The 11911-nt window shown below is 59.0% G+C and overlaps 1 protein-coding gene across 1 annotated transcript; it reads right to left on the minus strand.

Annotated features, from left to right (window-relative positions):
- Positions 1-1005: 1005 nt before the first annotated feature.
- Positions 1006-9880, minus strand: CLK3 (CDC like kinase 3). Its single transcript, XM_082290968.1, has 13 exons — positions 9767-9880; positions 9396-9544; positions 6983-7190; positions 4964-5057; positions 4632-4698; positions 3605-3721; positions 3165-3331; positions 2939-3033; positions 2515-2644; positions 2223-2305; positions 1820-1899; positions 1611-1701; positions 1006-1408 (listed from the first exon to the last, which is right to left on the minus strand). Exons 2-13 carry the CDS (start codon positions 9542-9544, stop codon positions 1223-1225), a joined length of 1467 nt encoding a protein of 488 aa, XP_082147094.1. The 5' UTR covers positions 9767-9880; the 3' UTR covers positions 1006-1222.
- Between the last annotated feature and the right edge of the window lie 2031 nt (positions 9881-11911).

Consider the following 11911-nt stretch of genomic DNA (forward strand, 5'->3'; position numbering starts at 1 on the left):
GGTGCCTCGGATCTTTTTCCGGGAGCAGCAGCGGGTTGAAAAGGTTGTTGCTGTAGTCAGTGTTAGCTTTAGTCCCCTTATTTTCACTCTCTTTGCTCGAGACACTCAGTAGGAGACTTGCTGTTTCAATTTGTGCTTTCTGCAGGTTTTTCCTGCCCTTTCTGGGTTTGGCTGTTGAACTGTAGCTTGTACACACAGAGCAGGGCAGGAATAGTCCAGGGGTGAAGCTGCCCTGCCTGGAGGGCACAGAAGCAGGTGATGGTGTTTTTGCAGGGATGGGGCTCTGGGAAGCACTGAGGCCCTGCGTGGTGCCAGCCTTGAACTGGTTCCCCACGTTGAAGCAAAAAATGAACAGTGTTGCACACCAGCAGGGTTCACGCCCTGGTGTAGGGAACGGGTGTTCAGGGCACAGCAGGCAGCGCGGCGCTGTGCTCACCGTCTGGCAGATCGGGGTATTTGGCTGTACCTCCCCTCACAGGCAGCTGTTTCTTGAGGAAGCACCGGCTTCACACCCTGGAATGTGAGGTGTCAGCACTTCTGGAGCACTTGGAGACCCAGAAAGGGGTCTGGGTCTCCTCCTCCCCGTCCCCCACGGTGCCAGAGTTAATTCCAAGCGTGGAGCACTGCTGTAGCTGTGTTTGGGATAGCTCCTACACCCACCTGCCCCAGGACCACAGGAAGGGCCCCCGGGTGCTGCTGTGGGCCCGCACAGGTGGCGAGCGCTGCTGTGGCACTGCTTGGTAACCCCGTTTGTGACCTGATGTTTGTAACGACCAATTCCTGCCACTGCGGGGGAGGATGCCCTGAAATAAAGTGCAACTCTTCATGTGTGCTCTTGTGTGCAGTTTTTATTTGTCTGCTCTCCTCCTAGAACCTTCCTGCTGCCAGGGCACACACGGGGCCACTCCCCCTCAGTGATTCCAGGGGATTTTTCACCATCTCCCTCTCACTTTACAGCAAAGGCAAAGCTGGGACAACACCACCCTACGCCTGCCTACAAGGGAATTATCAAACAATAAGAAACACTTTATTTTAACTTTACAACATATAAATAGACAAATCTGTGCTTTCCAATGGAGCTTTCCTTCCCCCTCCCATCCCCAGGGTCCTTGTGGCAGTGCCCTGTGGGCTCGGGGAGGAGAGCAGGGCCAAGCTGCAGAGGCCAGCCGGATCCACCCCGAAGGATCCATCCTGACGGATCCATCCCGAAGGATCCCAGCCGTCATCTGCTCAGGTCCCGGCTGGCGCTGCGCCCGCACAGCATCCGCTCCTCTGCCGAGAGCCCGGCAAAGAAGGGGTGCAGGAGGGCTTCCGAGAACGTGATCCGCTGCGAGGGGTCGAACTCCAGCATCCTCCTCATCAGGTCAAAGAGCTGCGCGTGCTCCAGCGAGTCGTGCAGCATGTACGTCTGGAAGGGACACGGGGCCTCAGCCGGGGCCAGGGCTGCCTCCCATCCCAAATACAGCACCCCCCTTCCCCTCATCTCCATCCTGCTTTAGCCAGACGGGGATCACTGCAGCTGAGAGCTTGGGGGTCCCTACCAACCAGTTAGCACAGAAATTCCCATCCCTCAGGCCCACAGCCCCATGCAAGAAGGGGGCAGCACTTACCCGCAGGGGCTTGCAGTTCTCCTGGACGTATCGCCCATCGGACGTGTTCTCATCCCACACCAGGTTGCCATTGTGGAAGTATTTTTGCTTCCTGCACAGGGAAGGTGGAGATCAGGCAGGATCTCTCCCTCCCTTGCAGGTGAGGGCAGAGGATTGGTGTTCTGAGCCGCAGCCAGGTGCCTAGGCTGAGCTCAGGACCAGGCTCTTACCGAGTTTTGTGGACCATGTGAGATGGAAGCGGCCCCAGGATTTTTTCCATCATGACAAGATGCTCACGGTTCTCATGGGTCTGCAGAGGACCAGAGCAGTGCTGGGTTAGTCAGAGCTTGGGGAGCCGGTGCCAAAAGGTTTGGCACCTCTGCAGGGACAGGGGAGAAAGCATTCCACTCTTCATCTCTTGCTTTTCCCTCTCTTCAGAGAGTAGAAATAACCTCAACCTAGAAGCGAGCTGAAGCCTATCCTTCCAGCAAGGCACTCCTCAAACCAGCCTTTTTCCAGGGCTCATTTTCACACTCAGCTTCTGATTTTTAGTGCCTCATGTGTGTTTCCCTCCCCCTCACCTCATTCTGAGCCCTTCTGGACATTAAGGTTCTCAGGAAACAAGAATCCTACCTGGAAGAGCGTGAAGCCACGGTAATACTCAAACAGAATGCAGCCAGTGCTCCAGACATCACATGGCTGTGCCCAGCCCAGCTCTGCAAAGAAAAATCAAATTAACTCTGTGTCCCAACAAACCCCACCACGTCTCTCCTTGTTGAAACCACAGGGACTCCACTCAGAGCTAGAAATTCTCTCTCCAAGAGCTGGAGCGCTCCCAGGCTGGTTGTCCTCCAGCCAGCATCATGCTGGGCCAGCTGCTCCCCTGTGCCCCGCCCTGAGACTCCCCAAAACGTGCAGTTCTCACCCAGAATCACTTCTGGGGGACGGTAGTGCCGGGTGGCCACGATGGTGGTGTGGTGCTCGTGGTCGAAGGTGGCGCTGCCGAAGTCGGCCACGCGGATGCTCGTGTTGCGGATGGATTTCTCCTCGCAGCTCTGCAGGCAAAGCACAGGGCAGGGGCAGGTGTGAGAGGAGCCCCAGTGCTGCCGTGGCTGCAGCTCCTCACACGGACCACACTGTGGAGTTCTGAGCTCTCGACACCCCAGAGCAGCGTTCTGGAAAAGCCCCAAACACTGCAGGCAGCCTTAAGGCTCTTAGGAGGCCTGCCAGGAGGAAGAGGCCTGAGTTCCAGTTTGTCCCGCTACCCAGAGCGGGGAAGATGCAATTCCTGCAGGGAGGGGAAGGCAAGCCATTCCTGATGCAGCTGCTGCTCCCTGGGACAAACCCACCTTGTTCTCGTTGTACAGGGTGTCAAAATCCGAGTTGACAAACAGGATGTTCTCTGGCTTGAGGTCGGTGTGAGTCAGCTGGTTGTCGTGTAGAACTGCACAGAGGGAAGAGGACAGAGAAATAAACCTCTCCAAGAACCAGAGAGAAGCACCCCACAGCTTTGCCCAGCGCAGTGCCAAGGCAGCTCCTCCCCAGCTCCCTGGAAGCCCGTTGTGGGTCACTCACATCTCAGGGCGTGGCAGAGCTGGTAGGCCATGTGCCGGATCTGCGGGAGGGGGTACGGCTGGAAGTTGTTCTCCTTCAGGAACTCGAACGTGTTCTTGCCCAGAAGCTCGAAGGCAATGCACATGTGGCCGTGGAAGTTGAACCAGTCCGACATGAGGACGCACAGGCTGGGCAGGGAGAGAGGCAGGGGTTAACCACCCTCCAGGGATCCCAGGACAGCCACTAGCCCTGCTCCTGGCCAGTTCAGGAGTGGCTGGTGAGCAGAGCTCTGAGCCAGCTGACTCAGGAGCATGGGGAGACACTTCCTGCTTTGCTCAGCCACCTTCAGAGAGAGCCCCCCAGTTCCTGAGGGACAAGGCAGCAGAGCAATGGGACCACTTCCCCTGAGCACAGGAGGCACATCCTCAGCCCTGTGTTGCTTCGTGGTACTGGGAACTTACAACTTGTTCTCCTTGTCCTTCTCTTTGATTTTTTTCAGGACGTTGATTTCCAGCCTGGCAGCCTCTCGGTATTTCCCAACGTTCTTGATGATTTTCAGTGCCACCTGTGATTTGCCTCTGTAAGGGAGGAGACACAAGGACAGAGTCAGACACAAAACCCGTGCTCAGCCCACAGGGAGAGGCACATCCCATTACTCCAGGCACGTTGTTCTCATGCGTCCTTTGCCCTAACGAAGCTCTGCTGGCCATTGATGCTGCTCGGGCAGTGGCTAATGGGAAGTGGAGGGTTACTGCTGGGTAACACTCCCACTCCTGCCACAGCAGTCCCTCACCCAGCTCTCTGTGACTCCAGCAGCCACCTGCCCTCTCCAACCGTGCCAGCGATTCCCAAGGAGGCAGGAGAGCCCCGCGGCTCCTGCAGCAAACTGACCCCAGGGCTCGGAGCCAGACGAGAGGTCAGGAGGGCACCGGGATCAAATGGAACCACGGGGGAGGTCACAGGGGAGAATGGAGGAGTGCCCTGGCAGATTAGGAGGTCACAGGGCCCACCCCTCAGCGGGAGCTCACTGCAGCACAACCTTCCACGGCTGGGGCAGGGAGGCTCAGGCTGGAGATCAGGGAAAAGCTCTTCTCCAGAGGGTGCTGGGCACTGCCCAGGCTCCCCAGGGAATGGGCACGGCCCCGAGGCTGCCAGAGCTCCAGGAGCGTTTGGACAGCGCTGCCAGGGATGCCCAGGGTGGGGCTGTTGGGATGTCACACAGGGCCAGCAGCTGGACTTGGATGATTTGTGTGGGTCCCTCCCAACTTGGGATATTCCATGATTCTACTCTCCGAGCACCTGCTTCCCTTAACACATCAGCCTGTAAATTTTGGAGGGGGCTGAGGTTTGGCCCCCTCCCCTTGCTCTGAGGAATGCAGTGACACATGGAAGGTGACAAGTTTGGTCCCGTGGAGCCCATGTGGAACTGGGCTCGTGAGCAGCTGGGCTTGATGCTCGAGGGCCAAGAGGTGCAGGAAAGGTGCCCACCTGGCATGGTCCACACACTCCACCACTTTTCCAAAAGTGCCTTCGCCAAGGCTGCCGACGATTTCATCTAGGAGAGAAAACAGCAGCGGGTGTGAACCTGGGGGGCTCGGCCAGAGCTGGGCTCCTGCAACTCCACAGCAATAAAACATCAAAGCAAACAAAAGAATTGTCTCTCACTGCTACACTCTTTAAAACTCAAGTGTCTAAGCTCTGCCTCAGGCAAGTTACTGGTCAGTAAATAAAACACTAGAGACCCCTCCAGTACAGGACGAGAGATCTGGGCTAACCCGGGGGTAAAAGTAGAGGTAAAGTTTTACGAAAGGTGGCTGTACATCGCTCTTGAAGCCAATCGCCGATCCTGCACACCAGGTGACCTTCCTTGTCATCTTCCACGCTCCTGCTGCGCTTACTGCTCTGTTGGCTTCTCTGCACACACCGCCCCCCGGGACGGCAATCAGAGCGGTCATTCAAAGGTGGAGGACGACGGGGCGCCGGTGGGTGGATTTTCCAGATCCCAGCATTTCATAAGGCACACAGCATATATAACGATAGGGATATTGCAAGGGACACGTCAAGACACAAACTAACTTCAAAACAGAAAAGTCATCAACAGCTACAGGTATGGCAAGAAAACTTCTCTCATTAGCTACGGCCTCTGGCGCCGCTGCTGCCGCTCGGGCAGGAAGGGCCCCCCTCTTCCAGGATGGCAAGAGACAGCGGGAAGGTGGCTCGGCGTGGCACCACCAGTCCCCACAGAGGTGCTGCCAGAGGCACGGGACAAGGAGGCCTTGGCCAGCTGAAGGTCACTTCTCTGCTGGCAAGCGTGGCGAGCGCTCGCTTTGGACAGGCTGCCCAGTAGAAGCCACAGTAGCAGTTTTCCCTCTGCGCATCCTGCTCTTTGTGCCTCGGCAAAAGCAGCTCCAGCTCCCCAGAGCTGTGTCCTGCCCTGGCTGTGACCCAGCCCTTCCCCTCCTGACAGAAGCAGCTGCCACGCTGATCCTAAATCCACGTGCCCGGCTGGCTGCACACAGACCCGCTGGGGCACATCGGTCTTGGGGGCCTTGTTAAGGTTCCCCAGGGAACGCTTCAGGCAAGCTCTGAGGTGGCGTTCACCCCCTGCTACTGGCAAGCTTCTACTGGAAAACCAGCCCAACATTCCTGCAAGGAGCCGGGGTCCACAAAGCCAGCTGCCCTAATTCCTCACCTGGTTCTAGTCTGCTTTAAAAATAGTTACAATCCCTGCAGCGGAAGGAATTCATGGAAACCTTGACATTTCCATGCCTGAGCTTCTAGCAGGCTTCTCTTCTGTGCCCCTCTTCCCCCCCAGCTGGTCCAAAATAATGAGCTAAGATCAAAACTCCCCAAAAAGTCAGCTGCAACAGAGGAGGAGGTGGAAGGAGAGCTGGGACAGCTGTGAGGTGTCAGAGGACTGAGCTCCTGGCAGCCCAGACCCGCTCAGCGTCCCCACCGCACACCCCCCGCGCCGCAGCGCTTCCGTCACAGCCCTGGCTCCCTCAACACCGGAATTCCAAAGTCAGCTGGAAAGGAACCAGGAGGAGGAGCTCAGGGGTTCCCAGCCGTGCAGGTTATCCAGCTGCCGGGATCAGAGCCGCTCCTTCAGTTGTGATAACATTTCAGGTGGGAGGGGAGTGTTCCTCACAGGAGGGAAGTGCTGAAGTGCTGTCTGACACCTCACACCACTTCCAGGGTATTCCTGGGACCAGCCCCCCCACCCAGCTCCAAATATTCCCGGTTAATCCTTGGAAGGAATGCTACGTCGTAACAACACGCTTGTGAAGTTTGCAAGAAGCTGAAATGCAAGCGGGAACAGGGAGAGAGGACACACATGTGCCCTCGGAAGGTGGGACTCTCTCTGACAACTAAAACAACTCCGGAGCCCCGGGCTGATGGATCCCACCTGGAAGGGGATCCAGGCACGAAGCCAAACCGAGGAATGCTGCACACCAAACCCCCCCAGAAGCAGCAGCAGCCGTAGGCAGAAGCAAATCCCTGGCTGTGGATAAAGGCAAGCTGTACGGATCCCTGGGAGCAGGGCTGGCCCTCGGCCAGGGCTCTCCCTCGTCAGCCGTCACGTGAGTGCCACTGGAAGCTCTCCCTGATCCCTTCCCCGGCCCTGAAGAACACGGCTTAGTTCCCTCACGCATTAAGGCTACGGGGGCTGGCCCAGTAAAACCCAACGGCTACGAACGCTCCCCGCTGACCACGACACAGATTCGGGACTTTACATTCCACAAACACAGAAACGGGGTTCGAGGTACTCACCCAGAGCGCTCGGAGCTGGAAGGAGGCAAGAACAGTTAAACCCTGAGCTCGCTGTGGATGCTACTCACCGAGGAGGCACTGCTACAAGACCTGCTCCTGCGTCTCCGGCAGTGGTGCTGGTATCTCTTGGGCCGGTGCTGCTCCCTGCCCCTGGAGCGCCGCCAGTTCCGCGGGCGTGCCGGGTAATATTCCTCCCCGAAGGACGGGCTGCGCTCCTCGAACCTGTAGGCATCGCTGTCCCGCCGGCATCTGCGGTGGTAAGGCATCCTCTCATGGCTGCAGCACACAGAACAGCGCCCTTAGCAGCCCGGCAGCGCCGCTGAACCGCACCGTGCTCGGCTCAAAGGGACTCGGGAACCACCAAGGCCCGACTCCCGCGTGGGGCACCCCAACGATCCCACTCTGCGCCTGGGAGCCTGTTCAGTGCCTGATTCACCCTCTGGAGAAACGCAGCTTTTCCTAAGATCTGACCGAAACCTCCCTGACGCAGCTCCCTGCTGTTCCCTCATGTCCTGTCGCTGATCACCACAGAGAAACCCTCCTGCTCCCACCCGCTGTGGCAAGAGCTTCAAACCTTTCTGCACCTCAAACTCTGACCATGAAGGAGAAGTTTTTGAGAGGAAATAGTGTGGCACTCCCACATTTTAAGGAGCCGAGGGAAAAACACCCTCTGAGAGCTCCCGCTGGGCTGCGGGCCTCGTTGTGCACTGCCATCCCTGGCAGTGCCCAAGGCCAGGTTGGACGGGGCTTGGAACAACCTGGGACAATGGAAGATGTCCCTGCCCATGGCAGGGGGTGGCACTGGGAGAGCTTTAAGGTCCTTTCCACCCCCTCAACGCTCTATGATTTCACGTCACCTGAGCCAATGGTGCCACCACACACAGGTGTTTGTCATCGTCCCTCCCCCTCGGGAAGGTGTCTCATTAGTTCTTAAACAAACGAGAAGCAGCAGCAGGGCTCTGGTTGTCACCCCAGGGGACACTGGAGGTCCCAAAGCCCCAAGCCCTTGGTGTGCACACACACACAGCAGCTCCATGGATCCTCAGCAAGAGCCAGAAGGAAAACCTGTAACCGAGCTCCTGCCCCTCGAGCAACAACCTCCCAGGACATCAGGAAAACTTTAGGCCAAACTCTGCACCAGGAAGGACCAGGAGACCTGAGACCAAGCTCAGCTGTGTTGCTATTTACACACAGGTGTCACACACGAGGTTTTGGGTACGGTGTGGGCATATCAATGATGAGAGCAGCTCTCCCTGCCCCAAAACACCAACCAGATTTCATGGGAGTCTTGCTTCACACCCTGCTGAGAAAGGAGCTGTGTTTTAGGTAGCAGATGTTGCAATAAAAGCAGCGCTCCAGGCCAGGTCGATGCCATCACCCAGCCAAGACCTTCAGCCTGGAAAGGGGAATTGCTGCTGTTTGCACCCCTCGGCCCTGTCAACAACAGCTCCGCTGCTGGCAGCTCAATGGGGCGCCCGGGGGGCTCATCCCAGAGTGGGTCAGAATTCCAGACCGTGCCAGGGCAGCTGTGGCTCTTGGTCGCTGCTGAAGTACCCAAACCACAACCCCACGGCTCTGTCCAGCATCGATCCAGACACACCTCGGTGCAGCTCTGCTGGGTGCTTTGGACGGACACAGGAAGCAGAAATAATGAGCTGAAGGACTCAAGTGCTCAGGTCTCCTCAAAGAGGCTGAGACTAAAGGGACAAGACTGTTTTCACCCAACAAAAGCCTGGTTTTGCCCAAATCTGTCCCAAACTACCCATCAGATGAAAAAAAAATAGAAAAGCCTGTTGCGTGCGCCAGCTCTATTTCACAATCCACCTCCTTCAAGTAAACAAAAGCCAGGCTGGGGAGAGAAATTAATCCGGAGAGCATTTCAGGAATTTAAAGATGAGCTCAGCTCCTGCCTGGCTGCACCTGCCCAGTCCAACCAGTGGAACCACACCAGCGCCAGCACCACCACCAGCCCACTGCGGCCACACGGCTCCGGCCTCTGTTCCAGAACCCTCCTCTTATCAGAGGCCTTATCCCGCTTCCAGCACCTAATTGTCCCTGTGGAAACGCTGAACAAAGAGAGGATCAAAGGTAAAATCCTGAACCGAAGCAGGAAAGATCGGTCAGTGGTCAGAATGTTTAGCTGAGATCCTTTCTGAGGTGAGGAAGCAGTGCTGTTGCTTTAAATCTGATTTTAATCCTGTCAGAGAGAAGCAGGTTGTCAGGAAAGACTTTAATGCCTCCACAGCATGGAAACGTGATTCCGGGGCAGGCTGCTCCCTCGTTAATACGAAAGCCGTGGCTTTGGGAAGAACTTTAGCGTGGCAGGGAACACACACACACACACACACACACACACAAGTAAGCCCTTCGCTTCCATCCCCGGGATTTACAGCTTTTCCGCTGATCTGCGCCAGCTGGGGAAGGCCCGCGGGCTCGGCCCGGGGGTTCAGGGGCTGATCACCCTGCCCGCAGCGCTCCCACCTCCTGGATCGCGATCGCCGGGAGAGGTCCCTGCGGGGCGGGTACCGCAGCCTGCCCTCGTACTCCCTGCTCCGCGACCGCCGCCGCTTCCACCGGTGCCCCAGCTCGCCGTCCTGCTCCGGCGACCGGAACCTCCTGCAGTGATGCATCTGCGGGCACAAAGAGCACCCCGGCGCTCAGAGCGGAGCCCCCGGAGCGCGGGGCCCCCGCCGCGGCCAGGCCGGCCCGCGGCTCCCGGGGCTTGTGGGGCCGCTGCCCCGGGAGCCGCCCGGGCCGGCCCGTTCGGCGCCCGCCGCCCCTCGCGTCCCCGCCCCGCTCCCTCGGCTGTCCCGTCCCCGCCCCGCTCCCTCGGCTGTCCCCGCCGCTCTCACCGCCGCCCCTGCGGCCGCGCTCGGCGGGTGCGGCCCGGCCCGGCCTGGCCCGGCCCCTGCGGCCCCGCAGCGCCGCCGCTTCCGCTTCCCGCACGGGGTTAAACCCGCCCCGGAGGGACGGGCCGGGGTTAAACCCGCCCCGACGGCACGGGCCGGGGTTAAACCCGCCCCGGAGGGACGGCGCTGAGGTTAAACCGGGACCGGGAGGAGCGAGAGCGGCCGTAATGCACGGCCGGCGTCACCCCGTCCTTCCTCACCGCCATCCTCACCGCCATCCTCACCCTCAGCACGGCCTCCTCTCCTGCTCCGGCTCACCGTGCTCGTCAGGGCCATCCTCGCCACAGCCTTCCTCTCCATGGCCATCCTCACCTTCCTCGCCACGGTCTTCCTCCTCGCAAGTCTGCCTCACCACTGCCTTCCTCTCCATGACCTTCCTCACCAGAGTCGGCCTTCACCATGGCAAGCCTCTCACTCAGCATGGTCTTCTTCCCTTCTGCATCTGCCTCACCGTGGTCTGCCTTGCCGTGGTCATCCTCACCACGATGACCCTTCACCGTGATGACCCCCACAGTGACAACCCTCACCACGGCCTTCCTCCCCATGGTGACCCTCCCATGGCCTTCATCATGGTGGCCCGTGGACAGGAGAGAGAGCTCCACACACGTGGATCATTCCCAACCCCTTTATTTATTTATCAACTACTCATCAGGGCCAGCAATCAATTAAAAAAGCCGATGGACACCTTTATCACCAGGTGATATTGGCATGTCCTTGGTGTCCTCAGGTGTGTCCCAGCCCGGGGGGTGGCGATGGTGGGGTGGGAGGGGCAGGAGATGCCACCACCGTGGTGACCACAGGGATCCCAGCTGGGTGATTTTCCCTCCCAGCTCCTCCACAGCCAAGATTCCGGGTGCAGCCTCTGAGCCGGGGGCAGTGGATGGAGCAGACACAGCTCCTCTTCTCTCCCCCGAGGCTGAGGCCACCTCAGATGGGCTCGGTCCCCTCTGGAGCTGTTCAGGATGGGCTTGTGCTGGCCACCACTGATCTCCAGCCCTGGAGATGGAGCCCAGACTTCTCCCCCGACGGTGTGTGGGTGACACCTCCCCTCTCCACAGCTCGGACACCCCTTTGGCTCACTGGCCCGAGTCCTGGGCAAGCCCTGCCCGCGGGCTGTGGCCAGATCAGGGTCCGGGCGCGTCGGGCAGGATGCGGTGCCAGCGCTCCGACTCCAGCGGTGCCTGGGTGCACATGTCCCTCCAGTGCAGCATCCCGGTGCCAGGGGCACCTGGCCCCACCTGGACACGGCCCAGCGCGGAGCCGCGGCTGTGGAGCCGAGCCTGGGGCAGGACAGGGCACGGGGACATGGCTGGTGGCCTTCCCTTATCCCGAGAGCAGCCATCCCACCCCAGAAACCTCACAGGGATGGCAGGAATCAGCTCCTGCGGGGGCTGAGCCTGCCAGGGGCAGGAGCACAGGCGAGCCAGGCCACCTCCTCAGCCACAGTCACCTCCTCAGCCACAGTCACCTCCTCAGCCACGGTCACCTCACCTGCATGACAATGAACTCCAAGGCCAGCTCGTGCTGCTGGATGTCCCCCGCAGGGATGCTGAAGAGGAAGGGCGAGTTCCACACGGGGTTGTAGCCGCTGCTGGACTTGCTCTCCTTGGTGTCGATGATGTGGCCGTCATGGTAGAGATGGATGATGACGTAGTGGCCTGGAAATGGAGACAGAGCCCTGGAGAGAGGGAGCTGCTCTGGCCACCCCCAGGGAGGGAGGCCGGGAGGCAGGAGTGGTGCCTGGGGGGCTGCAGGACCCCCACGGGGCTCTGTGGAGCTGTGGGGAGAGCATGGAGCTCCTGGGCTTTCACCCACCCCTCCCTTCTTGAGAGCAGGGACCTCCAAAGCTCTCAGCTCACATCCCTGCCCACATCCCAGAGAGCAGGGAGAGCCAGAGGTGACAGCAGCCAGCAGGACAGGAGGCTGCATGCTGATTTTTGACCATAAATAAATGTATTTCAAGCACTTTGGGGCCATGGTGGAGATACCTAGAGCCGAATTACACTCCCTGTGCTCGTTTTCATACCGTCAAAGGATCACAGAGCGGTTTGGTTTGGAAGGGACCTCAAAGATCATCTCATTCCAGCC

This window comes from Coloeus monedula (genome assembly GCF_965178545.1).
Source record: "Coloeus monedula genome assembly, chromosome: 14".
Lineage (NCBI taxonomy): Eukaryota > Metazoa > Chordata > Aves > Passeriformes > Corvidae > Coloeus > Coloeus monedula.